At 46.6% G+C, this 26,408-nt stretch overlaps 1 protein-coding gene across 16 annotated transcripts in view; it reads left to right on the forward strand.

Moving 5' to 3' along the window:
- MICAL2 (microtubule associated monooxygenase, calponin and LIM domain containing 2) overlaps positions 1 to 26,408 on the forward strand; it is a 220,942-nt gene that overhangs the window by 64,071 nt on the left and 130,463 nt on the right. For all 16 annotated transcript variants that reach the window (XR_008999240.1, XM_057507388.1, XM_057507380.1 and 13 more), the window contains 3 exons: positions 20,897 to 21,104; positions 24,446 to 24,562; positions 25,874 to 25,975. Coding sequence is in view for 15 of the 16 variants with exons in the window: in XM_057507388.1 (XP_057363371.1) it covers positions 20,897 to 21,104; positions 24,446 to 24,562; positions 25,874 to 25,975 (427 nt within the window). In the remaining variant the exon portion in view is untranslated. The remainder of the gene's footprint in view (positions 1 to 20,896; positions 21,105 to 24,445; positions 24,563 to 25,873; positions 25,976 to 26,408) is intronic.

Consider the following 26,408-nt stretch of genomic DNA (forward strand, 5'->3'; position numbering starts at 1 on the left):
CTGGCAACCGCTGATCTTTTTACTCTCTCCATAGTTTTTCTGACATTCTTTTTCAGAATGTCATGTATTTAGAATCATATCGTAGGTGGCCTTTACGGATTGTCTTCTTTCACTTAATAATGTGCATTTAAGGTCGCTTCCTATTTTCTCATGCCTTGGTAGCCATTTCTTTTTAGGTCTGACTCTTGGTTACTTCCAACTTTTGTCAATTATGAATAAAACTGCTATAAATATCCCTGTGCAGATTTTTATGTAGACATAAGTTTTCAACTAATTTGGGCAAATACCAAGGAGCCTGAGTGCTGGATCACATAGTAAAAGTGTGTTTAGTTTTTTTAAGAGACTGCTAAACCGTTGTCCAAGGTGGCTGTATGAATTTGCATTTCCACCCACAGTGAATGAGAACTCCTGTTGCTCCACATCTTTGTCAGCATTTGGTGTTGTCAGTGTTCCAGATTTTGGCCATTCTAATGGGCCTATAGTGGTATCTCCTCATTTTAATTTGCATTTCCTTGATATATGAGAAGCATCTTTTCATGTGTTTATTTGCTTCCTGTAGTGGCATGAAGTTTTTAAATCTTCGGGTGCTGTGACCTTAGATGGGGAAAAAAATCTTTGTTTTTCACTAATCTCTAACTAAAGTGTAGCCCTTTCCTCCAAGCCTGAATGTAGGCAGCAACCTGCCTTAGGAGTGTCTGTGACTCTGTCACCAATAGAAATCACAGATATTTATTTTCATTTATTCTCTGAGCCATTGCAGCTCCAGCTCTGGTTTACACTTACACTATTTGGAAATTACATAAAGTATTAGACCTGCAGCTAGATCTTACCATTTACTATATTATTTGGTATATTAAATGTGTTAACATTTTGTAGTATTCATTTAAATAAATACTATTCTGAGAAAGTGTCCACAGGTTTCACCAGGTTGCCAGACTGACCCATGGCATAAAATGGTTAAAGACCTCTGGTCTGATAAAACCCAGCTGGGAACCAGGGGTCAAGAACTGTGTGGGGCCTGCCTGTGGGTGGCAGTGGGGCCTGCTGGGTAGAGCCTGGGGGGAATGGGTCAAATCTCTGCCCTTCTACTTACTAGCTTGTGACCCTGGGCCAATCACGTTAGTGGCTTGGGTCCAGTTTCGTCATCTGTAAAACAGCAACATTAAAACATACCTTATCAGCTTTAACACTCATAAAAAATAATTTCTAACACATAGAAAGTCCTCAAAAGTGTAAAACCCTCTTTCCCTGCGTCCCTACTCTGTTCTGTCTCCTCTTATGTGATTTGAGAGGTGTTAGTAGGTGGCCTCTTTAAGGTTTCTCCCTTAAATGTGTTGTGATCCTGCCTCTTCCTTTTAATTAAGACCAAACCAGGTGGTCCATTGTTCAAGTCAGCTGGTGTCTCAAGGCTCCATGGGACTGCCAGACTCCTTCCCTGGAGCAGCAGTGAGAACCAGAGGCTCTCAGACCTTTCCTGGCCCTTCCGCTGTCCACCTTGGCTTTTCCTGGCTTACCTCCAGGCTGAGCTCATGGGTTGGGAATGCATAGGCTGTTCTCTTGCTCTCTGGGGTGCTTGTGATAGGGCCTTTGGCGTAGCATGTTCTGAGAGCAGTGCCTACACTTAGAGTCTGGAACAGCTGATAGCAGACCTGGGAAACTCATTAATCATTGTCCTCAGGGGCTCTGTGGACCCACATCTACTCTTTCTGCCTCGCCATCTGTTGTTTCAAGCCAGCTGTTCTTAGGTGGAAAAATGTAGCCCATTGTTGTCTTAGTGAGAAGGTGCTAAAGTACAGGAAGTTAGGAGTATGGAGGCAAAGTGGCTATGTGCCATCATGAAACCTAATCCTGCTCCTTTTTTGTTTTTCTTAATTAAGTTCTGAATCCAAAAAGGCTTTGTGGTCACTGGGTTCGAATGACATGGATTGTGGTTTTGTATTTCCGTTGTTTAACTCTCCTGGGCCTTGGAACTGTATTCTATTCCAACTTAATTTTCAGAGTAGGTGAAAATGTATGATGTTCAGCACCATGGGCATCTATTGGGATACGGGAGGGGAGGACTATTATCCATACTCTGCATGGCCTCCTCCCTGTCCCAGCCCAGACACAGAGCCTCCACTGCAGCTCAGAGCCTAGATGCTACCCACCTGTCCTCCACATGGGTCTGCAAGAGGATTGAGCATTACGGAGCAAATGTTTCTGAGAGTGAACTGAGCCAGGAGGGGTTGATGGTGTGTTTTGTGTCATCAGTATCACTGGTAGGAGGCTGGCTGGGGGTTACTGGGTTAGAGGGACCTTCTTGCCCCAGGATTTTGGCGAGTTAGGTATGTCCCTAAATCTCTGAGGAATCCACTGAGATCAACTACCCTTAAGGCTCTCACATGTGCATGCCAGCAAGTGAGACAGTGGTGTGGGTGTGGGACTGTGCCTGAGACATGGTTTTGGGATCATACCAGTCTGGTTTTGCATCTCACTTAGAGCTGTGCAACCTTCAACATGTTATTCAACCTCTCTGTGCTTCAATGTCCTCTATTGTAAAATGACGAAGAGAATTGTATCCAGCTAATAGGTGATTGTGAGACCTGAGTAAACTAGCATGCAGAAAGCACTTAGGACAGTGGTTGACACAGTAAGGTTATGACCTTGGGGGGCTTTTTATCTGTTGGCTGCCTCCCTGTGCTGTGAGCTGCTCCTTGTTCACCCTGGTCATGTCTGTGTCCCCGGGGAGGCCGTCACTGCAGCCCTAACCGTCAGGGCATACTTGGTGCCCAGCCACTTCTCTGCAGTTCCAGCCCAGGAGAGGTAAACTGGGGAAAGGGCCAGTTTCCAGTCTTTCCACACGACACGTAATTCCTGAGTGTCCTACCCTGTTGTCTGACCCAGAGGATGTCTGACATTCGGGTTTTGTGATGAAATGTCTAGGCTCGCTGAGAGGTTTCACAAATAGATTTCACACGTTGTGTTAAACCAAGCCTACCCTGGCCTTCCTGCAGTTCTACTAATGTGAGAATGAGCTTGGGGGAATGACTTCAGGGCTCCCTCACTTCGAGCTGCTGGGGTAGGTGGGGTGGAGTTGAATTTGGTTGTTAATAGCAACAGTGGTAACTAACCCATATCACCCAATAACTAACTCAGACTGGGATTCCCCATCAGGCCTCAGGGGGTGAGGTTATGCTGATCACCCAGCATCCAGATGCTGAGAATCTCTCCAGGTAGCTGTCCCTCTGAATCTCTGCTTTAGGAGCTTGTGTAGCAGGAGGAGGGGAAGCAAGGCTTCGTATGACCTAAAAGATCTAAAAAGGCTGATGGGTAAAGGAAGGGTTCCTCACTTGCAGCCCCCTTAGTCTCCTCCTGTTTACGTGAGGTGCTCATAAAGGGCTCAGGGCAATGATTAGGTTTCATTCAACACACACACTCTTTCAGGTCTTGGCAGTGTTCTAGATGCTGGAGAAAAAGCAGTGAGTGCTCAACAAATGGTCGCTGCTAGAATAAAAACTTCTACTATTATTTAGTGCTAGAGGGAATAGTGAAGAAATATTCCACACTTTAACAGTTCTAGAGCACTTTCCCACACAGAAAACCTTCCTTGCCTGCATCCTTTCTTGTTCTAGCCCCTCATGCTTCCTTCCAGTCCAGATGAGACACAGTCATCTCTGAGCCATCCCCTGCTGGGTGGGCTGGGGCTGGAATCCCAGCCTTCTGGCAGCTCTCTGCTGTGTGTACATGTTTCTGGTACCATTCCCTGGATGAGCAAGCTGAGGCTGCAGGAGCACTTCCGTTCCTAGTTCAGGTCAGCTCTCGTTCGCAGTGTTCTCTGGCTGCACTGCACTGCTCAGCTCTCCCTGGGGACTCAGCGAGAACACCCAAGCTCATACACAGGGTGTGAAAAAGGAGAAGTGCTAGGACCTCTGGAGGCCTGCAGGGAACCAGGGTGACACCCTACACCCTGGCATGCTTCCTCTAAACTGCTTCAGATCGAACCACATCCCGCCTGCAGTCATGTTTCCAAAATACCAGCGAAGGCTTTGAAATTCTACACCTGCTTCAGCATATTCTGTGCCTTCCAGGCACATAGTAGGTGCTTAGCAAAGGAGTCCTAAAACTAGGTGTGTCCAGTTGCTCTGACTTCCCTGGCTCCAGGTGCTGATAGTGGTTGCTTTTCTTCCTCACGTGGGGAGATGGAAGCTCGCTTGCTAGCTGCAGGGGAAAGCTATCTTTTACGGAATTAACTGGGGCCTGCACTTTTGCTAGAAACTGTGGGAAGCTGTGGAAAGCTCTTCAGTGCTTCAGAAGTGGGTTGTGAAAAACAAACAAGACCTTGCCTAGGCAGGGATGAGGCAGAGGTTAGACATGCTTTTTTTTTTTTTTTGGCTTAGTTGAATAACTAGAAGGAACTCTGTAAGTGGGCTTTAGTTCCTTTGAAAGAGATCAATAAGCTTGTCTAAAGTATAATTGCTCTCTGTGTTAAGAGTAACTTTAGTAATAATGACTATGATTTGTACAAAACTTTATAATTTATAAAGACTTTTCCACATGCACTCTGTGTAAGTATTGTGTATAACCTTCCTCTTTAAAGTTAATATATTAATCTCTCTCGGTGTGTGTCTCTGTCTCCATCTCTCTCTCTTCATTCTACCTGTTATATAGTGAAAAGAGCACAGGTTGGCTTTCAGTCTCTGGGCCTCAATTCACCCACCTGCAAAATGAGGATGACAGCTCCTATTAGGAAATACTGTGCAAAGGAATGTGCGTCTCATGGTGCAGGTGCCCGTGGGCATGTGGAGAGCGGGAGCTGGGCAGACTCTAAGAGCACCAGGCAGTTCAGGGGGGCCAGCATAGGTGATGGGTATCCCAGATGTCAGCTAAGGGGAGACTCACTTCTGGAGCCACCAGCTGAGAGGGTGGGCCACAAGACTCACACACTGGAACCAGGCAGGCTGGTTCAGGGACACATGGGCAACCAGGCTATGTACCCAGGCTGCCCTTTAAGCCTGCCTCTCAAGGAGATCTGATGGGTGCCTGGGCTACCACTGTGCTAAGGCACATTAGCTGGAGTCTCAGAGCCGTGAGTGGCGTTGCTCCCTAGAGGATCTGAGAGAGCTGTGATGCAGGCAGCACCAGGTCTCGCAGAGCAAGGGTGGGCGGCACTTCCCTGCTGTGCTGAGGCAAGCCCTGCACCCACCTGCATCAGCTCCAGCCGGCCCCTCTGTGCTCGCTGCCCCTGTGCAGGTCTGCCCCTCCCCTTGTCCCTTTCTGTTTGCTCTCTGTCGTCTTCCTGGCCCATTTGCCTTTCCTGAATCTTCTCTCCTCTCTTCAAGCCTGTGGAGCTGTTTGCTTTTTAATTGTAAAGGTTTTTTTGTTTCTTGTTCCTTTTATAAAACATTGATTAGTTAACTGATTTCATTAAGTTTTCTTCTTTAAATAATGAGTGAAGCAACCTGGCCTTGGCCTCTCCATCTGTACAATAGGGAGAGTAATGCTCCTCTCAGGGCAGGAGCTTCCAATGAGGGAATAAGTGAAGCCCAGAGGCAGCAAGCCCCCAGCCCTTCCAGTTGAGTTACCCCAAACATGTGTTGATTGTTGCTAGGTGGTCCCAGGCGAGGGGCCTTCGTTGTTCTGGATCTGACTTGAGACTGACTCAGACACTGTAGTTTTGAGAGCTCTGTTTCAGTGGTTACTTGGGCTGGAATCAGCCCTGTGTCAGCACCTGCAGGTGACTTCGGGCGTATCCCCATTGCAGACGAGTTGTCTGTGGCTGTCTTAGTCCTCGCTACTGTGCCTCGCTTTGCTGGAGTCTGGTGGCTACCTCTCTGAAAGCCATCAGTAACTCCCTGTGGTCTGCCTGGGTGGGCTTCCGGGATGCCCTCCCATGGGCTTTCTCCCTCTAGTTTCCTCTCCCTCTCTCCTTACCAGGTACATTTCTTCACTCCCCACTTGTCCCATCCCTCCCGTGGGGTAGGTGGGTTGTTGAGGGCAGAGGCAGTTCTCGGAGGGGAAAGGAAGAACTTACACCACCAGCATCCATGGCAGTTGTCTGTTATGTCCTCTGACAATATGCTCAGTGCTGCCCTTTGCTCCTCCTTCTCCACCTAGTCATAAAGGTGGGTGAGCCCCTTCTCTCTCCCTCTAGGGCTCCACTGTTCAATAAGGGAGCCACTAGCCAATGGCCAGGGCAGTGGAAATGTGGTACATCCAAACTGAGGTGTGGTATAAATATAAAATAAACACCTGATTTAGCAGACTTACGAAGAAAAAGATTGTACAAAGTGTGAGAAGAAGATTGTATTTATATCATTGGTACTTTTTATATCGATACGTTGAAATAATGTTTTGGTTACATTAAATAAAATATTTAAATTTACCTTTGTTTTTCAGCTTTTCAAAAAAAAGTGGCTGCTGGAAAATTAAAAATTACATATGTAGTTCATGTTATATTTCTATTTCAGTCTTAACTGGTGGCAATTTTGTCCCCCAAAGGACATTTGGCAGTAGAAACATTTCAGATCGTCAGTGTTCAGGGGAAAGGGGGCTGCTACTGACATCTCGTTGGTAAAGGTCAAGGACGCAGCTAAACATCCTGCAATCTGCAGGATTACCCAACAAAAAATGACCCGGAGTACCAAAGTTGAGAAACTGCTCTACTAGGCATTTTCGCTTTGGGCAATGGAGTCTTCTCCTAAGGTTAGTGACTTCAGATTAAAGGGCCTAGGGCCTGGGAGAAAGAGCATAATGGCCAGCGTCAGATACCTGCAACCATAAGCAATGTTACTTAACATTCCAGAACCTCAATTTCCTCATGGGTAAAATTGCCAAATAATACCTACTTTATAGATTTCTAGTTAGGATTAAACGAGATTGTCATGTCCCAGACCTGATATGTAGTCGACCTCCACTAAATAGAGATTACTATTAATGTTACTCAGTTGGCTCTCTGGATAACTGTTGGGATTTCTAGATGTCTTCTGGATTCTCTGTGAGTGCCTGACCCTCAGCAAGTTGGAAACTAAATTTGCAATCTTGTTCTTTCTCTCCCTTCCCACTCCCTAAATTTATTCTTTTTTCTGACTTTCAATCTGAGTTCACAGTGGCACCACCCTCCCACTCTTGAGAATTGGAGTCAGTTTCACTTCCTCGTTCCAAATTTCTAATCTCAACCTTAATGCAATAAGCGTATTTTATCCAGCCCTCCTTTCTAGTCCCACCTAGTGGGACCTCTGCACTCTGCCAATTAGTGGCTTCCTTCTAGGTCCCTGCCTCCTCTCTTTCCCAGTTCCTCTGTTTGCTCAGGAGCCTTCAGTGTCTCATTTTTGCTAAAGTGGGCGTACGTGTGGGTGGGAAATGTGACCTATCCATGTCTAGTTCCCTAGCACCCAGTATGATGCCTAGAAAAAAAAGGTGTTCATTGAGTGTTTTTGTAATTAATGCATGAACAAATGAATGATAAATATCTTTTTCTCTGTGGCTTGTGGGTAGGATCAGGTACTACAGGGAGCTAGCATAGTGTTTTCCAAATGCCTTATTTTTCTTTTAATAGTTCAGCAGAACTTAAGCCACGTCCTCACCTACCTTACCACTCCACCCCACCCCCACCCCATGTTTGAGCTGGGGAAGTTGTTTGTTCTGTCCGGGGGCTTACAGCAGTTCCTTCCCTCCAGGGTGGAGGCCATGGTGCAAATACACCTGCATCCCAGAAGGCCTGCCTTCCAGACGAGGACTTCCCCAGCCAGACTGAGGAGAGCCGCCACAGCCACTCCTCTGGGCTAGGCTCCCTCACCGCCAGAGTGCAGGAGACCCTAGGTGCCTGGGCATGCCTTCCTCTTGTGAGCAGAAAGAGTTCTCAAGCAGCTCCCAGCAGGCTTTGAGGAGAAGCTTTCCAGAAATGTGCCCTTAAAGATGCTCTGAGAAAACAAAAGGTGTTCCTTGGCAGGTTATAATCACGGGCAGGCAGAATGGTGTAGGATTGGAGTCTCCTGATGTCTAGACACTGTGATCTAGTCAAAATTTTGAAAACATTATTTTGATTACAAGCCACTTCGTAGTGTAAAGTAACCCACTTGGAAGTTATCAAGAACTTCTGAGCAAGTTTGCTCACCTGTGGTGTGGCAGAGGCAAGTGGATTCAGAGCTACATGCACTGGTGCGAATGGGTTCTCTGGCCTGGGAGGCCTGTGTGAGATGCTAGAAGAAACTCTCCTTTCTCCTGTTACCTGCAAGGCTTTAAAAGCTCGTCTGCTGGGGAAGGCATCTATATGTAAATTCTTTGAGGTTTGTCTTCGTGGGCTGATGATCCTCAACTGGATTTGGGACTTCCTGTACATCCATCTTCTGTGGGTTGGGTACTGGACGTGTATCCTAACCCCAGAATATGGATCAAGGTACAATGATCAAACGGATTTACCCTCGGGAAACTTCAGAATTTGCTAACTGACCTCTAATTGACTTTGTGATGTCTGAAGTTATGTCCCCTGCCAAGCCGAACTATTTCATTGGTAAAATATGAGAAAACTCCCACCTTTATGCAACTTTGATTCCTTTCCTTCTCCCCAAAACTTATGCTGCAAAGCAAATTGTTTAACAAACAGGCTTGCATTTATTTGACAATGTATCTTCCTTCTGTTTTTGAAGAGTCCAAAGGCTCATCGCTGCCCATCAGCATTTCTACAGATAATCTGTAGCCGCAGATAATCTGTGTTCACTCTAAATTGATATAATCCCAGGCAAAATTAAGCAAGCCTGGTGGTTAATAGCTTGGGGCCCAGGTTGGACAGGTTTGGATTTGAAACTAGCTCTGCCTCTTAGCAGGTAAGCGTCTTCGGGCAGTGGGGACCTTAGCTTCAGTTTGTCCTCAGAAATAGGGAGATAAAACAGTTCCTATCCCATGACTTCATTTCGGCCTCATTTAATAAGATACTATGTAGAAACCCCCAGGACAGTGTCTCAGTAAATATTGGCTATGATATTTCAGTTAGTCTCTGTGTGCAACCTGATTTAGGGTAAAGGTATGACTTGATTTTATTCATTAATTTCATTTGGTGGCATACCTCCTGTGGGTCAGGAAGTCTTCTGGCCCCTAGGGATGCAGCATGAATACGAAGGGCAAGATGCCTGCTTTGCTGGGGCTTATATCCTAGGGGGAGAGACACACGGTGAACTAGTTAACAATAAAAAAGAGAGTTGGGTTGTGATAAGCACTGTGCAGAAAATAAACAGGGAAATGTGATAAAGTGTACAGGGTGGGGCCAGGAAAGTGGCTCTGAGGAATGTGATGTGTCAGTTGAGACCTGGATGGTGAGAAGAAGCCACTGCTCAGAGATCTGGGGGCAGGGTGTCCCAGGGAAGCAAGAGCGGTGAGGGAAATCCATCAGACTTCAGGAGATACTGAACATGGCCTCTGGGCACTCATGAAACCTTCTTGGGCCCCTAAGGTAGAGGGGTGAGGGAGAAGGAGGCCTCAGACAGGATGACCTAAGCAAGCAGTTGGCAAAAAGTCTAAAATATTTACTATCTGGCCCTTTACAGAAAAAGTGTGCTGACCCCTGATCCAAAGTCCCTTCCAGGTCAGACAGTCCAAGCACCTGTGAGCACAGGGGCACAGGGCAGCTGCTGAGGGCAGCAGCCTGTTAGCCTCCTGTGTGCTCAGGCTCCAGCTGCGGCTCCTCACCCCCTGAAGATGCCCTGTGCCCCAAGGAATGCAAATCATTCCCAACCTTTGAACTGGTGAAATCATTCACAGCTTCCATATCCCAGGATGGGCAGGACCACCAGCTTTTAGAGGCCGAAATGCTGCTTTCACTTCTAGGACTTGTGTTCAGGAAGAAGGGAGGCAGGAGAGAAGCATCCATCATTGCCACCACCATTCATTGAACGCTCACCACATGCTCTACTAGGCTCTTTTATGAACAAGTCTGCAGTTTATTGCCTCTATCCACATAACAACCCTGGTTGGTAGGAACTACCCTTATTCCTCTTTTATTGGGGAGGAAACTGAGGTCAAGTAACTTGAATGTAATAAGCTGTTGTGCTCAAGTTCACAGTTGGTAAATGGCCTGCCTGCTTCAGAAGCTGGGCCCCTCACCTCACCACCACATGTACTCTTTCTTGCTGGTCTTCCTTTGAGGGCTGGTGAGTCTTTACCTGTGTGCATGCTTGAATTAATTCATCTTAGACCCCTAAACTGTATTCACACAGCACCTGCTTATGGGGCTAAAGGCCCCATGAGAGGAGAAGGCAAAGAACTTCAGCCTATTTGTAATAGTGTATTCTTATGGTGTGTTCTTACCTGCCGTGCCCTTCTTGGGGAACTTGGAGAATCCAGGGCTCTTGGTGGAGGGGTTAGATGGTCTGGATATGGCTGTGGAGTGGTGGGGATGGCCTTGAGCTTCTTGGGCCTTCAGCCCAGATCTGGGCTGGCTGTAGGAATAGCTGCTGGGCTCAGGTAAATAGTCTCTCCCTTGCTGGCTTCAGAGCAATAAAAGTCAGTGAACATGGAGGGAACGCCTGGGCTTTTCTCATGTAGATCCATTACCAGGCCCACGGTGGCCTTTCTGTAGAGATCAGCCCAGTGCAAGGCTGCTGTCTGCTGAGAGGGTCAGTCAGCCTTGCCTGTGACCCTGGGTGGTCATGGGATGAGGTGGCCCCGGTGGAGGAGTCAGAGTACCCACAAGGGAGAGAAAAGGGCCAGGAAGGGATATAATAGGGGCCCTATTACTTTGGGAAAGGTGGTAGAAAGGGCGATGTTGAAGAAAGAGCCCAATGCTGGAGTCATAAGAACCTGGTAGTGGCTTGTGGCAATGCCATTTATTAGTCATGTGATCTTAGGCAAGTGTGGTGTGGTAGATACGAGTTTGTGCTTTGGAGCTAGAGGCCTGGGTCTGAATGCCAACTCTTCCTAACTATGACATGATCTTGGGCATTCTACTTAGCCATTCTGTGCCTTGGTTCCTAATCTTTGGACTGTTGTGAAGTTTGAATGAGTTAATCCATGTGAAGCACTTAGATCGGTGCTTGACACAGAGTTCAACAACTGCTAGCTCTATTAAGTCATGTCACTTCTGAGGCTCAATTTTTTCAACTATAAACTGAAAAGTAATGTCAGTTTCACAACGGAAACAAGTTAGTATACTTGAAGCATCTGCTGCAGGTCTGGAATATATAAGATAATGAGGGGATGCTTGTCTTGACCTCAGGTGGCTCCCAGTTATGGCACCTGTTGAGCAGAAATGTTTGCCATTGGGCAGATTGACAGCTGCTGGTCGCAGCCCTGGCTGACTTTTCTGGGCTGGCAAAGTGCAGGTTGGCAGATGCTTAGCCCGTGTCCCGCCTTTCTCACTGGATTAAGTTACCCATGATATCAGCCCCTCCAGAAGTCACAAAGTCCTGGCTCGGAAAGGGTGTCCTGCCATTGCTGTAGTTTTCCTGCTGGATCCTGCCAGTGCCTGCTGCTCTTCCATCCACCTCACCAGCTTGGCTCCCAGAGGGCACTGGTCCACCCGAGTCGGGCTGAGTACACTCACTGAGTACTTTCCCTGTGCCAGGCCAGCTGTGTGGCATGCAAAGTACCCATATATCTAGGTATTTGGGTCACAGGAGGTCAGATAGACAGACTTCAAAAGTAATTAAACTTCACCAAGAAAGGGAGCAATAGAGGGCTGTATGGATTCCCTGTCTCCTGCTTCCCTCCCATGCCTACCTGAGGGGGTCTCTCTGGTGCAGGGACTGAAGCCTTCGGAGCTGGGTGCCTGGCTTTGAGTCCTGGCTCTACTTCTCAACGGGTACAGCCGTGAAGCTGGTGTTGGGTATGAGTTGTGAATAAAGTGCTGGGAGAGCTGGCTGTTATCATGAACATGTGGGGACTCCTAAGAATGAACTTGCAGGTTTTAGAAGCGTTACTAAAAAGAAAAGGAGAAAGCAATAAAAATGAATTAGTGTATCTATTTCTGGATGCTAGATTGTTTGTGTATCTTAGCTCTGCTTTTTTCCCCACATATGGGTTATAACTGGCCTGAGATGTTTTTAGCTTTGAATGTATCTGGCCTCAGCCCATCCCAGAAGGCTCCTTCCCCTGTTCCTACTAAAGGAATGTGAGATTCCTCCACACCCTTTTTTGGGGTCTAGGAAGGGCTGTGACTTCTGCTTTCCAGAGGGAGAAAGGGAGCCAAGGCAGCCAGCTAGAAGCCTCCTTGCCGACAGCAGCACATGCCAGGGTGCCAAAACCAGGGCCCAGGGGACAAAGCCTCACAGGATTGACTGGAAGAAAGACCACTGATGCTGCGAAAACCGATGGTACAAGAAACAAAATGTACTGTGACTTGTCACATCAGATGATATGTTTAAGATATGTGCATTTCACTGCATGTAAATTTTATCCTAAAAAATAAAAGAACTTGAACAAATTTTAAACTCTAGTTAATGACATCCATCCTCAAGGATTTGAGAGGAAATGTACTGATTCTGCAGTTTAGTTGAGGTACACAAACAAGGCGAATTGATGAATGGGTGGAGGGATGGCTAGATGCACAGGTATGTGGTAAAGCAAGGAGAGTAAAATCTCATCATAGCATCTAGGTGGGGGGTATGTGGGTGTTCACTGAAATTATTTCAACTTTCCTGTAAATTTGGAAACTTTTATAATAAAATAGCACAAGAAGTATTGTAGAGCTACTAGATTGCAAAAAGAAAAAAGCTCACAATGGAAAAATATACAAATAGATACTGGAAATAAATACAAACATTTAAGATGCTATTTTGAAAGTTGGATGTTAATATTAAGAAAAATAAAGCTAGTCCTATATATTTTCTGCAATAGATTCCTTTTTTTTGTGTTGGAAAATAGCAATATATATATGTACATACACACATGGAATATTTACATATCAATAAATATAAATATATACATATATAATACACATATAAATATATATACTATACATACACATATAAATATTTATTTATTTTAGGGGAAGAATATTCTAGGCAGAGGGCAAAGCAAGTGACAAAGCCTTGTGTGTGCTTGGTGAGGCCATTATGGCTGGAGTGAAGAGAAGGAGGGGAGAGTGGTGGGAGCTGAAGACAGGGAAATTGGAGGGTCAAGTCATGTAGGCCCTCAAGACCATGGCAAGCTCCTAATTTGAGTTCTGCGTGCCACAGGAAGACATCAGAGGTTATGGATTGGGAGTGACATGAACTGACGTTAGGAAGCCCACTCAGCTGCTGGGGGAGGATCTGTAAGCAGACAAGGTGAAAGCAGGGACAACAGGCAGGAGCCTTCATCGCAGGTCGGGGGGGGGGGGATGGCGGCAGCTTGGAGGTGAAAACTGGTCAGATTCTGGATCTATTCTGAAGGCAGAGTCAACAGGATTTATTGGCAGATTGACTGTGAGATTAGAGAGAAAGAATCCAGGTTGATTCCAGATATTTGGTCCCAATAGCTGGAAAGGTTTCCATGCATTCACATGGACATGCATTTCCGGAGATGGCATTGACTGGCAGAGGAGCAGGTTTGGGGAAGGTGATCAAAAGTTTGACTGTGGCTCTAGTACATATGAGTTGCTCATTAGAGCATCTGGGGATGTCAGCAGGCGGTTGATTCTGAATCTGGGGGTTTCTGGGTTGGGGATAATTTTGAGCATCATCAGCATGTAGATGGTATTTAAAGCCACAGAAGTAGAGGAAGTAAAATAAAGGTCAAGAAGGGAAGAGCACCAAGACTGACCTGGGTCACTCCCAAGTGTAGATGTCAGGAAGATGAGGGGAGTCAGCAAAGGAGCCTGAGCATCTGTGATCAGTGCAGAGGGAGAAGATTCTGGGAGTGGATCAACCGTTTCAAATGTTGCTGAGACTGGTTTCTCTGCTTTCAGTTTCTTTTCTCTCTTCTTACCATCTTTGCTTTACTCTGGAACCAACTAGCATTTTCATTCCACTCCAAACCCATGAGAGCAGAAGGGGGAAAGGTGTCCAGACCCTTTGGTCTGACATCCCAGCCTCCTCACGACCTGGCTCCCACTCCCATACCCTCTCCTCCTGGTGTCCTCTGCTCCCCTCCTTAACACCTCACTCACTTCACTTCAGCCTGGCCTCCCCACTCCCTCCAGTCCACCTCCTTCTTTTTCAGCCTGGACCCTGGCCTGCCATTTCTTCTGTCTGCAGTTGCTCAGACTCAGTTCTCCACTCAAGGACCATCTCCTGCAGGACCCATTCTTGACTGAAGTCACCAATCTGTTCCTCCAACAAATTTCTCCAGTAGTTGCAGGCAGTCCCAAACAATCTAGCATCCAGGGCCTCTGTTTTTCTTCTTTAGTCCCCAACCAGAGTCTCTTGAGGTTTGGGAACATGAGCCTTCTTTTGCATCCTCTACAACCTCACAGAGCACTCAACAGTCCTTACAGCTCTTAGGTGATGAGGGAACATACTAATACCCTGCCACATGACACCCCCAAGGAAACCTAGAAGAGTTAATATAGGACTGTGATTTCAAGCACAGACTCTGGGGTCAGAGGTTGGTTCTCACCCTAGTTCTGTGACTATGGTCAAGTTGTTTAACCTTCCCAAATTACACGTTTCTCATCTGCCAAACAGCAATGCATGTGCCTAACTCAGGGTTATTGTAGGAATAAAATGAGATTCATTTCTTACAAGGGGCTTAGTGCAGTTCTAGCATGTTATAAGCGGGCAAGCAGTGAGAGCTCTCATATTTCTTATTGCTATTATGAGTACTATTTTTACTATTGCTTTTCCTTACACAGGGTATGCAGGCACCAACAGAGGTGGGATGGAGTTGGCACTATGGTTTATACACTTTGACACCTAAAATGAGAAGAGTCGTGGGCTCACTAGCTGCTGGTTTCTCCCACTTGTGAGGGGCTGGGCTGGGGGCAGCACACACACCTGGACTTGAGAGAACTATTGCCCTAGGTGGGAGGTACCATGAAGTACAAACAGCACCCAAAGGCAGCCTTGAGGGTTGTACTTACAACTTCCAAACCAGGGGTCCCTTATAAGGCCAAGGGGCAGAATGTGTGCAAATGAAACTGACCCCAAAAACCCAGACCATGGGGTCACTGGTTACAGTTGCTCCTGGAGGAGGAGAGCCCTAGCTTAGGCTGGAAGGAAGACAGGGAGGAATGGAATGTTTCTCAAAGGAATTCCTATTATTTTTTTGAGAGCAAGCAGGGAGAACAGGATATCTTTTTCCATTTCCTTTCTCTGAATTTCTGAGGTTAGTAAGTGGTGTTAATTGTTACTCAGGAATAACTGGGTGTGACCCAGATACAGGAGAACTGGACCTGGGCTGGGCCATGTCAAGTCAAATGAGAGTGTCCCTTGAAGTCCCTGTGAGGAGCCCCTGTCTGGCCACTCACCGGCAAAGACATCTCCGTGGCTAGAACCTTAGGAGGCTGCATCTCTTCTGAGCACCCTCATGCTGCCACGCAGGGTGGGGCTGTGAGGCCACACCCCCAGCACAAGTCCCCCACGTGAGCATGGAGGTGGCGCCTTGGATTTGAAAGCTCACCATCCTGTGACTCTGAAGCAAGCTGTTTTTACTCATGGTAACCCAGTAAACAGTCAGGGCCTTCCTGCCTGGGGTTAGATAAGAGGCTCAGTCTTAAGAGTCAGTGAGGCTGGGAAGCCACAGCAGGAAGTGTGGTGGCATGTCCCTGGAACCAGAGTGTTACCCGCAGGGAGCTGGCCTGCGGGTCCACACGCCGGGAGGGCTGCTGCTCCCATGGAGATAGCACCCTACATGCCCTTGCTTCCTGTGGCCCGCTCAGCAGAGGTATCAGGAAAGGCTTGCACTGTGCCTGCCCAAGCCCCACTGCTGTGGCACCTGCCAGAGTGGCTTCCTTGGCCTTGCATGGGCTTAGCTCTGTCCTGCCTGTCAACTTCCACCCCGGGAAGCACAGGAAGCTCCGTCCAGACATGGGCTTCAGCCTTCCATGCACCTAAACTGCTCAGTGCAGGGAATCTCACTTCATCCTGACCATACCCCCGAGGTCAGGCTTTACTGTCAGAAGAGCAGTTCAGAGCACAGACCTTGAACCCATACGGCTTGGGTTTGGCTTCAAACTTGACGACTTACTCAAATCATCCTTGTAACGACCTTGGAGAAATTTCCCTCTTTGCCTCCATTTCTTAGCTCAAAAATGAGGATAGTAAGGGCAGCTGGAGCAAGTTCCTTAACTTTCCTGTGCCTCAGTTTCCTCATTTACAAAGTAGAGCTGATGATGATGATGGCCCTTTCTTCACAGGGCAGTAGGAAAGGGGAAATAGCACGATGAGGACAGTGCCTGACAAGTAGAAAATGCTGGGTGCCACACTGTTCGGATATGATGATCATCCTTTTCAGTGGGGTGCAGAACCCTGGCTGGAAAGTGAGGGCAGCCTGCTGCCTCCAAGAGCTGCCTTTCTGCCCCCCACCTCACTGCAGTGTCTGCACACTGGACTCCCAAAGCAATTGGAGGCAGAATTCGGAAGCGGAAAGCAAGTCTCCTGACTGCCAGCTCCTGGCTTAGCCCCGGGTCCTCTTGGCAGCTCTCTCTGGGGCCTGAATCCCTTTTGCATTCTTGGCACAGTCCCAGCACATCCACCCACTTGTGGGTTGGAAGATGCACCAAGTCACCAAGAATAGGGTCATGCCTGAGGGCTCCTCCAGGATGGCACAGCCCTGTGCCTTGACTGTGAGTCCCCTTGTCCCCTCTTCCCACCCCTTGATAAATAACTGATTTTTTCTTGTGGTGTTTGTCTCTGTCCATGAACACGGAGGCCGAAGCACTGCCAAGTTTGTCTATACAATGGACTTCCTGCTGGTGTTGGGTCTGCCCCGCTCCCTACTGTGTAATAAATTTATGTCGCCTGAGTACACAGATCTGCTGATGTACGTGACGCTGGTGGCCTTGGCAGACCCCAGCTCCCCCAGCCTGGGTGGGAAATACAGACATAAACCCCAGCTGATGTGAACTAACATCCCAGTTATGGAGGGAGAGCCAGAACTGGGTGGGCGGTGAGGGTGTAGGAAGTTCATTCATCCATCAACTGTTTATTGAGGCCTCCAGTGTGCCAGGCCCTATACTGAGCAGAGGACAGGGACAGCTTTTAAGGAGCTCTCACACTGGCCTGGGAATCAGATGAGATAATTACAGCATGTGGAGCTTAGTTCTGGGGTAGCACTAAGGACAGAGCCTGTGGGAGGCATATATAGTCTAACTGGGGGCTCAAGGAAGGCCTTAGAGCTGAGTTTTAATGAAAATTTTTCTTTCCTTGGCAGTAAGTCCTCAGCAGTGAGAGCCTGGATGGATCTGAGAAATGTGGAGAGTTCCTTTGCGTTGAGTTATCACGACCCTTTCGTCGCTGCTCTGTTTGCACCACAGACAACATCCAGAGTGTTGACTGTGGGCATGCTGGGGAAGCCCTCTTCTCTCCTGCTCTCTGTCCAGTCTCATAGCAGCTACGGTTTTCAGCCTCTCGTCAGAACTCCGAGTTCCCATGTTAATCATAACAAGCACGTTCCGAGAGGAACTGGCCTGGCCCCTGCCAACGAGCCTTCTCTCCTGTCTTGATAACATCTGCACCAAATTTTCTCCCTTTATATAAGTAGGCCTGTTGATATTTGCTTTGACTTTAAATTTTGGTATGACTGGTGTCTCTGAAATTTCAGGCCTGAAGTATGTGCTGGGGCCCAAGGTGGTGGGAAACTGAGCTTTTGGTGACAGAATTGCAGGTTTAGCTGGGAGGGTCAGAAACAGTATGTCTGCTACTGTTTTCACAATACCCGCACAGCAGCCCCCTAGCTGATGGGAAAGGGATCTCCGGCCTTGCCCTGCGAGTGGCGCTGGCTCAGGCCTGCTGGATGGAAGGATGTAGGAGGGCTTCCCTCCTTCGCTTCTGCCCTTCCTCTCTCCACATCCTCCCACCCTCGCACCATCCCTGGCCCTAGAGTGACAGAATTCAGCAAACAGGAAAAGATGCACTTAACTACAAAGAAATGCAGTGAATCCAGGCTTAACCCCAAGCCAACCTCGGAGTGCTGGGGTTTGGAGTCTTGCTTTGAGATGCCTGTTACGGTCTGGCGATGTCCAAGCTGGAGGAACTGTTTGGAGCATGAGATAAAGAGAGGAGCTGGGCTTGGGGATGGTGGTTTTCTCCAGGCAGCTCCAACGAGAAAGGAAACAAAAGCATCTGCGCACTAGTTCCCCGACATCTCTGGAGTGACTTGTATCTCAGTGGTGACTTCATTTCCCCCAATGGGGTTTCCACAAACTCTTTGGAAGATTCCAACCAGTAAGCCACACTGATTGTGGTGTGGGAGCTTCTGATATGCTTATTTACGCTTCCCCTTTGGGACCCTGGAGGCCCGCATGAGTGATAACTGAATGACAGAATATTTGCTAGGGGAAGGGGAATGCATTTTTTAAAGATAAGGTTTCATCCTGTGTGCGAGGGAGGTTGCCAGATGCCTCTGCTGTGGAGCAGTGAGGTGTGCTTATGGATTCCCTTCCCTGTCGCCTCACCGAGGTAGCCCCAGTTACTTGGGGCCCCCGGGGGTCTCTTGTCTCTTGGAGGTGCTTCAGGGACTGCCTGAGAGCAGGGTAGGGGGGCCGTACAGGGGTGCTTCTCACTCTCCACCAGAATGCCACTTTTCCCACTGTTTTCAGATGGTGTTGGTGTGCCTCATAAGATTTTGTTGATAGAAGGGCTTTTGCCCAGTGTAACTAGTTAAGTCATTATGTGTCTTTCCTTCTCTTCTAACAGGCTACAGCTTCCCTTGGGAAGACCCTTCCTTGTGTTATTCGAAAACACAGTGTCCCTTGAGACCTAGTGTGGGACTTGTACAGAATCCTGTTTTGCCACCTCTGCCCACCAGGCCCCCGTGCCTACAGGACTAAGGACATTCTCCTTCACTTGGCATTTAAGACTGTCAGCATGTGCCTCCAGACTAACCCTCATCTTTTTTCTATCCTTCTCTTCCCTCACCACCCAGTACACTTTTCTCCAACCACCTTGAACTTCTTTCTCCTTCTCTTTGAATGGGTGATTCCCTCTGCCGAAATGTTCTTTCTTCTTTTTATTCCTGGCAAACCAGAAGTAGTGTAGCATGGTAGGCTCCAGAGTGAGACCATCTGGTCCTCTCCCATTCAATCTGTGACACTGTGGGCCAATTACTTAACTGCTTTGTGTCTCAGATTTTCCCATCTGTAAAGTGGAGTGTTACTAGTTCCTTCCCCTTAGACTTGTCGTGAGGTTTACAAACTAAAACACATAAAGTACTTAAACCAGTGCCTGGCACATAGTGAGTGCTCAGCAAATGTAGGTGATGATGGTAGTGGCGGTGGTAGTGATGATGATTTTTTTAAAAGACCTTCTCTTTTTCTGTGAAGTCTTTTCCAGCTTACCAGGCAGGGTTATCTTTTCCTCTTCTTGGCTCCAAACAGAACTAACCACATACGGTTCTAGTTATTTATTTCACAAGTTGTCTTTTACCACTAGAAGAAGGGTTCTAGGAGAGTTCCAGAGTTCCTAGAGACCTAGAAGAGACTAGGTCTCTGCAATAAGAATAACAATGTCTGTACTAGTGTGTGCCAAAGTTGGTACCATACACTTTTTCCCCGTACAAGTATTTTATTAAAATGGAATTCACATACAGTAATACTCACACTTTTAAAGTATACAGTTCAGTGATTTAAATATATTCACAAAGTTGTGTAACCACCACTGTCTAATTCTAGTATATTTTTTCCCCGCAAAAAGAAGTCCAGGACCCATTAACAGTCACTCCCTAATCTCCTCTCCCCCATTCCCTTGCAATATCTCATCTGCTTTCTGTCTCTATGGACTTACCTATTCTGGATATTTCATATAAATGGAGTCATAAAATAGGTGCTCTTTTGTGTCTGGTTTCTTTTGCTTAGCATAATCTCTTCAAGGTTCATCCATGTATCAGTACTTCATTCCTTTTAATGGCTGGGTAATATTCCATTGTATGGACATGCTACATTTTGTTTATTCTTCAACTGACAGACATTTAGGTCGTTTCTAATTTTTGGATATTGTGAATAATGCGGTCATGAGTACTCATATACACATTTCTGTGTGGACATATGCTTTCATTTCTTTTGAATATATACCTAGGAGTGGAATTACTGGGTCATATGGTAACTCTGTTTAAGCTTTTGATGAGCTGCCATCATGTTCCAAAGCAACTGCACCATTTTACGTTCCCACCAGCAATGTATGAGGGGTCCAGTTTCTCTACATCCTCACCAATACTACTCTTTTTGCTTCTGGTCATCTTAGTGTATGAGTGCTTTCATTGTGGCTTTGATTGCATTTCTTTGATGACCAGTGAAGTTGAACATCTTTTCATGTGTTTATTGTCTATTTGTATATCTTCTTTGAAGAAATGTCTATTCATATCATCTGCCCATTCCAATAGGGTTGCTTTTTAATGTTGAGTTGTAAAATCATGTCTAAGAAAACACTGACCAATTCAAGATCACAAAGATGCACCACAAGCTTTTTAAAAGCAATCTTATTTTCAATAACCCTGCAAGGAAAGAGTAGTAGACCCATTTCACAGATAAGGAAATGAAGAGGTCAAATGCTAAAGCTGGTGCTTAAGCCCAGTTCAGTCTGACTCTGAACCACACATGTATCTTATTGTGCCTCCCCTGAAGTCCATTTACCTCTGCATCCCTCAGAGGGCTTGGCAGAGTGCCTGGTGTGTGGTAGGCCCACAAGTAATACACATTGGATAGATGAATGTCAGGTTCTAACAGGGGCTTGGTTTGCACATGCTGGTTGATTTGGGTGGATGAAGGTTTGCTCCTTGGTTACACTGCTGACTAGGGTTTGTGTCTACACCACTAGAGGTCACTGAGTGTCTCTCTCCTCTCTCACCTCTGCAGTGTCTCATCATTGGGGGTGGACCATGTGGTTTGCGCACTGCTATTGAACTTGCCTACCTAGGGGCCAAGGTGGTCCTAGTGGAGAAGAGGGACACCTTCTCCCGGAACAATGTGCTGCACCTCTGGCCTTTCACTATCCATGACCTGCGGGGCCTGGGAGCCAAGAAGTTCTATGGGAAGTTCTGTGCTGGCTCCATCGACCACATCAGTGAGTGGAACCAATGGTGGCACCCCATGCGGGAAGGGATCTGATCCTGGGTGGAGCACATCTGGCCACATCAAGGAGTCCCCAGGGTATTCCATCTGCACGTTCCCCAGGGCTCCACACAGTCAGATGGGCCTGTTTTGTCTCTTGTGCCAGACCTTGTTCTGTGCCTCACTAGGCTGTAAGCACCGTGAGGTCAGGGACTCTGGCACATCTTGTTCACCAGAATATCTCTAGGGCATGAAAGAATGCTTAACACATAGTAGATGTTCAATAAGCTTCTACTGAATGAATGAATGAAATATGGAACACAGAGACAGAGGTAAGTAACATAGTCTGCATTCTCAGAGAACTCACCGAGATTTTTGTCAACAACAAACTGCTTTAATAGAGTTGTCAGACTTGCTAGAGGAGTTCAGAAGAGGGAGCCACATAAAACCATTAAATGAGCCAGATCGTCAAGGGCCTCTTAGGCAAAGGAGTTTGGACATTGTTTTGCCAATTCTGGAGACCGTGGCAGGACAGAGGTCATTCCTTTAAAACAGAGGAATAGCCCAGTTAAATGGTCCTGTACCAAGTTTCCCTGAGCTTTAAAAAGAGAAAAGACAGTGTGATGGGGGTTCATCCAGAGAAGGAGGGGAAATAGAGAAATGGATTTCAGGTGCTGGGCCATCCCTGCATGCTTAAGTAGGGCGAGGTGAGCGCTGAGGCCCTTCTGCTCTGATGTTACTCAAGTCTGGGTCTCTTGAGACAGGATCTGTGCAGACATGTTTTAGAACAGCAGCCTCCCTCTGCATGCTTTGTAGGGAGGAGGTCTTTAGCCATTTTTTATATAGCAATTGTGATCCAGAAAAGTCAGGGAGGTTAATACTGTGGGTAGAGTTCAAGGGTTTGAATAGATTTGGGTCCAAAATCTGTCTTGTCCATTTACTCTGTGACTTGGGTCAAATTCCTTTCCTTCTTTGTCTTGAGTAGATGTGATTAATACCTGCCTGCCAGAAATTGCTTAGGATTAAATGAGGTTAAGTTTGTAATGCACTTATCACCAGGCCTGGGACATAGTAGATACTCAGGAAATGCTTTGCATGCAGTGGTGTTCTGTGAGCAAGAAGCCGCCCATGTTTCTGCACACCAGGTCCCCAGACTTCAGACTTTAGATCTGCAGGCTCTCAGTCAGAGGGTAGGACGGGAGCCCTGAAAGCCATGTTCTCATGAGGACAAGAACTGATGAGAAAAGGGTGTGGGGTTGGGGTAGGAATGAATGGAATAATCAGCCACATAGGATGTAATTAGTCAGATACAGGAGAATTTACCAGCAGTGACCACAGAATTTATTCCCACTCTGCGATGAGAAAATTCCAGGAGTCCATTGGAAAAAATTTGCATTTTCCCTGTAAGTTGTAGTGTCAATTTTCAGGATATTCCCTACCACCTACAGAAGATTGTATATTGGTTACTAATTTAGAATGACAACATTAAGCACCACCTTCTCATCAAGCCCTCCTGAGAGCCAGAGCAGGGCACCAGGAGTCCTCTTGAGGGCCCCAGTCCTTTTGACAGCTATTGGGCTGCCCTCCAAGCCAGACCCTCTTTGCACCATTGAGGGGCTCCCATTTAACCCCCACTTCTTGGAAATATCCCAGTGTGCAGAAACACCGGCAGGACTCGGGAACTGAGATTTCAGCATTCACTGTGATTCGGTGTTTCTTGTTAAGGGCAGTTCCAGCACCTGTGAGGAGGGGAGCAGGGAGAATTTATTGAGCATCTACTATGTGCTGGAACCAAGTGGACTAGGACCCAGAAACCATGAGAGACCTGGCCTTCACCAAGGCCTATTTCTAGGCAGGGGGTGGACTGGATTCTGTAAGCCCCAGCTGATTGGCTTCCTTTCAGACCACCCACAGTCTCCAGCCCCAGCTGTGTCCTGGTCCTCAGCATTGCTCAGCATCTCTCCTTGTCCTGTGTCAGCATCCTCCTGCAGTTCCCACCGCAGCTATTCTAAACCTCCACCACAGCCTCCTCATTCGGAGCAGATGGTCTCCCTCCTGTGCTCTGGGGAGGAGAGGCCATGCAGGCACTGCCTGTCCCAGCCCCTTTCCTCTTCCTGCACTCACCTCCACCCGAGGGCATTCCTGCCTGCCACCCCAGCAGAGGCAGAGCTGGCCACCTCCTCTCCACTCCAGTTGCTCCTGTTCCCCTCCTTCCTTCCCTACTTTCCACCTCCCCCAGCATTAGTTTTCCTGCTTCTTACCTCACTCGGCCCCTCTAACCCCCTGGCTTTCCTTTTGAGGAGATGTAACTTTGTCTGTCTTTTCCATTCATGCCTCCTTCCATTGCAGTCTGATTTATTCCCCACTACCCTGAGAAAGAGATTTTCACCAGTCTCCAGAAGCTTCCTAACTCCCAGTGCCTTGGCCTCTTGTAGTCTTCATAATCCTTAATCTATCTGTGGGATTTGGTATTCTGGCTTCCAGGACTGTAGCTCAGGCCCTGTTCTGCCATTCTGCTGCCCCCCAGCCACCATGCCCTACCCCATTCTGTTTCTCTGTGTTTTCTCTATTAAAGGGTAAGTTCCATATCTCCTATGCCTAACATAGCATCTGGCATATTGTAGATGCTCAATAAATGTCAAATAAACAATACCCACTAAATACAGAGGGACCTATAGAAAATTTCAAACTTCTCACTGTGCAGAACAATATTTGGAGACATATCCATTTGTGCTGAATGGCAGGGAACAAAATAGAGAAACATTCATGGGGGAGTTTAGGTGAGTGTCTAGCACAATGGAGAACCATGAGCCCAGCTTTGTGGAGATAATTTCCCACTCCACCCCTCACCCTGAATGGCTAAGAGCTTAGTCCTAGCCCCCCCCAAAATGAACCATGTGATCACTGACTTGACTTATATTCCTACACTCTCTCTCTCTGCTTCTTTTTCCATCTTTACCTTATTAAACCCACAGCCCAGGTCAGGAAGCAGGGAGGAAAGAGAAAGCCTCCATCCTTATAGAATTATCTGATAGCTAGAGCACAGTCTTGGAATCAGACAGATTTGGGTCCACATTCTAGTTTTGCTACTGTGTGACCTTAAGCAAGTCACTTAGCTCACTGAACCTCAATTTCTCATCTCTATCATGAAAGTAATTACCCCACAGGACCACTGTAAGGGTTAAATGAGAAATCACAGAGTGCTTGGCACATAATTAGTGCTCAGTAGTGATCCTTGTTAGTACATTGCTATGCTTAGAGGTCAAAGAGCAGTGGTTACATAGTACTCCCTATACAGGAGGCACTCTGGCACTGCTATGACAGCTCATCTCATTTCCCCTTCCTTTCTAACAGGTATTCGTCAGTTGCAGCTCATCCTATTCAAGGTGGCCCTGATATTGGGAGTTGAAATCCATGTAAATGTGGAGTTTGTGAAGGTTCTAGAGCCTCCTGAAGATCAAGAAAATCAAAGTACAGTAAATTGCCTTTCATATCTAGAAATCATATAGTTCAAAAGGAAAGTCACATTTGCAGCTCTCAGAGCATTGTTATGTAAGAGTCATTCTTATTGACAGCTGTTTGGAATAATTCCATCCGAGGATATTTCCTTTTTTTGAGCATTGCTGTCACTTAACATTTGCTCTCAGCTCCCAGAGCATTCATTATTAAAGCCATAAAGCCTGTAATTTGGTTTACCTGTCAGTAGGAGACAACACTTCAACAAATGATAGTAAGTAGGATAGAAAGCATTGGTTTGATTGTTTGATGAAGTTCATTTATGCTCTTCAGGTGTGTGTTAAGAACACACATAGATATGTGGATACCTATACTATAGTTTGTACCCATATGATATTTTAAAATCCAGTGAAGAAAGTGATGCTTAGAGAGCAAATATGAAATAAATGTTCAATATACTATAGGGTAAATAATATGTTTAAGCTTTATTGAAGTATAATTTACAAACCATAAAATTCACCTATTATGGATATGTCTTATTTAGCAATGTTTCCCTTTTTCCTTTTAGTGTGTTTATGTAAATTCTGATCTTTTCCACATACCATGATCAGTTTGTTCATGATGCCTCTGCATCTTAATTATTACCAAAATCTCCCACTGCCTGGGCCGGGCTTTCAGTTTGGAGCCACCTGTTGGAGACTTCATAATTCCATGTGCAGGTTACAACTCTGCTTTCTCTTGTTCTCTGTCCAGAATATTTGCATTAGCTGGCTTTTGTAGCAGGATAGTATCTGTTACTTAACTTTCAGAGATTTCAGTATTCTTTCAGTGGATCTTAAATCTCAATTATGAGTAACCAGCAAGGTTTCACCTGAAAATGTTTTCATTAAAGGCTGTATACTGTAAACTAGTTTCTTTATACTCTGCTCTTCCTTTGGCAGTGGAAGGGCGTGCACTGAGGAATAAAGGGCAATTTGAAGAGAACATGGTAGAATACCATGTTGAGAAAAATAAGGTGCAAGTGACACTGATTTGAGAATCATTGAGGATCAACTCCCAACCTTTATAGAAAACAGTAAAACCAGGCATGGAGTTGGTGCTGCTGGTTTACCGTGTCCGGGACTGAATGGATACGAAAGGCAGAAGGACTCCAGATCAGAGGGTGATTTAGGGCAGATCTGGGTCTTTCCTCTGGAGGCTGTGTCCGGGGTGCCTGTACCTAGAGAGTTGGCATTGCCCATTTCTCATGGCCAGCACAGACTGGGTATAATCACTCTCCCCTTTCAGCTTTCTCTGTCAACTCATCTCATTCTCCTGTCCTGGCAGAAGTTGGCTGGCGAGCAGAATTTCTCCCTGCAGACCACTCTCTATCAGAGTTTGAGTTCGATGTCATCATTGGTGCTGATGGCCGCAGGAACACACTGGAAGGTGAAGGCTCTTGTTTTGGGGGCTGATCAGGAAGGGAGCCCAGGAGTGGGAGGGGGCTTGCCAGGTGTGACCACCTGCTTGGGATCCTCTGGATAAATAAAGCAATTTTAATGTAAACTACTGCAAACTATGCGTATCCCTTGAAATCATTGTACTAAATTAGTTGCAAGTTAGAATTTCATCTATTCCTTATACATTCGTTGAATGTGGACAATGTGCTAATCACTGAGACTGGAGTAAAATCTCCATCCCACAGGAATTCAATCTCATAACGCTACTTTTCCATAGGAAAAAAAAAAAGAAAAATGTTAACCCAGTAGTTTTAATCATATAAGATCAAAGTGTATGGGGGGGCCTTCCTGAATATACCCAGCAACAATGCCTAAGAAATCCTTAAAAGGCCAAGTTCTGTGATTGCCTTTGGGAAGATCAC

Source organism: Manis pentadactyla, chromosome 9 (assembly GCF_030020395.1).
Source record: "Manis pentadactyla isolate mManPen7 chromosome 9, mManPen7.hap1, whole genome shotgun sequence".
Taxonomy (NCBI): Eukaryota; Metazoa; Chordata; class Mammalia; order Pholidota; family Manidae; genus Manis; species Manis pentadactyla.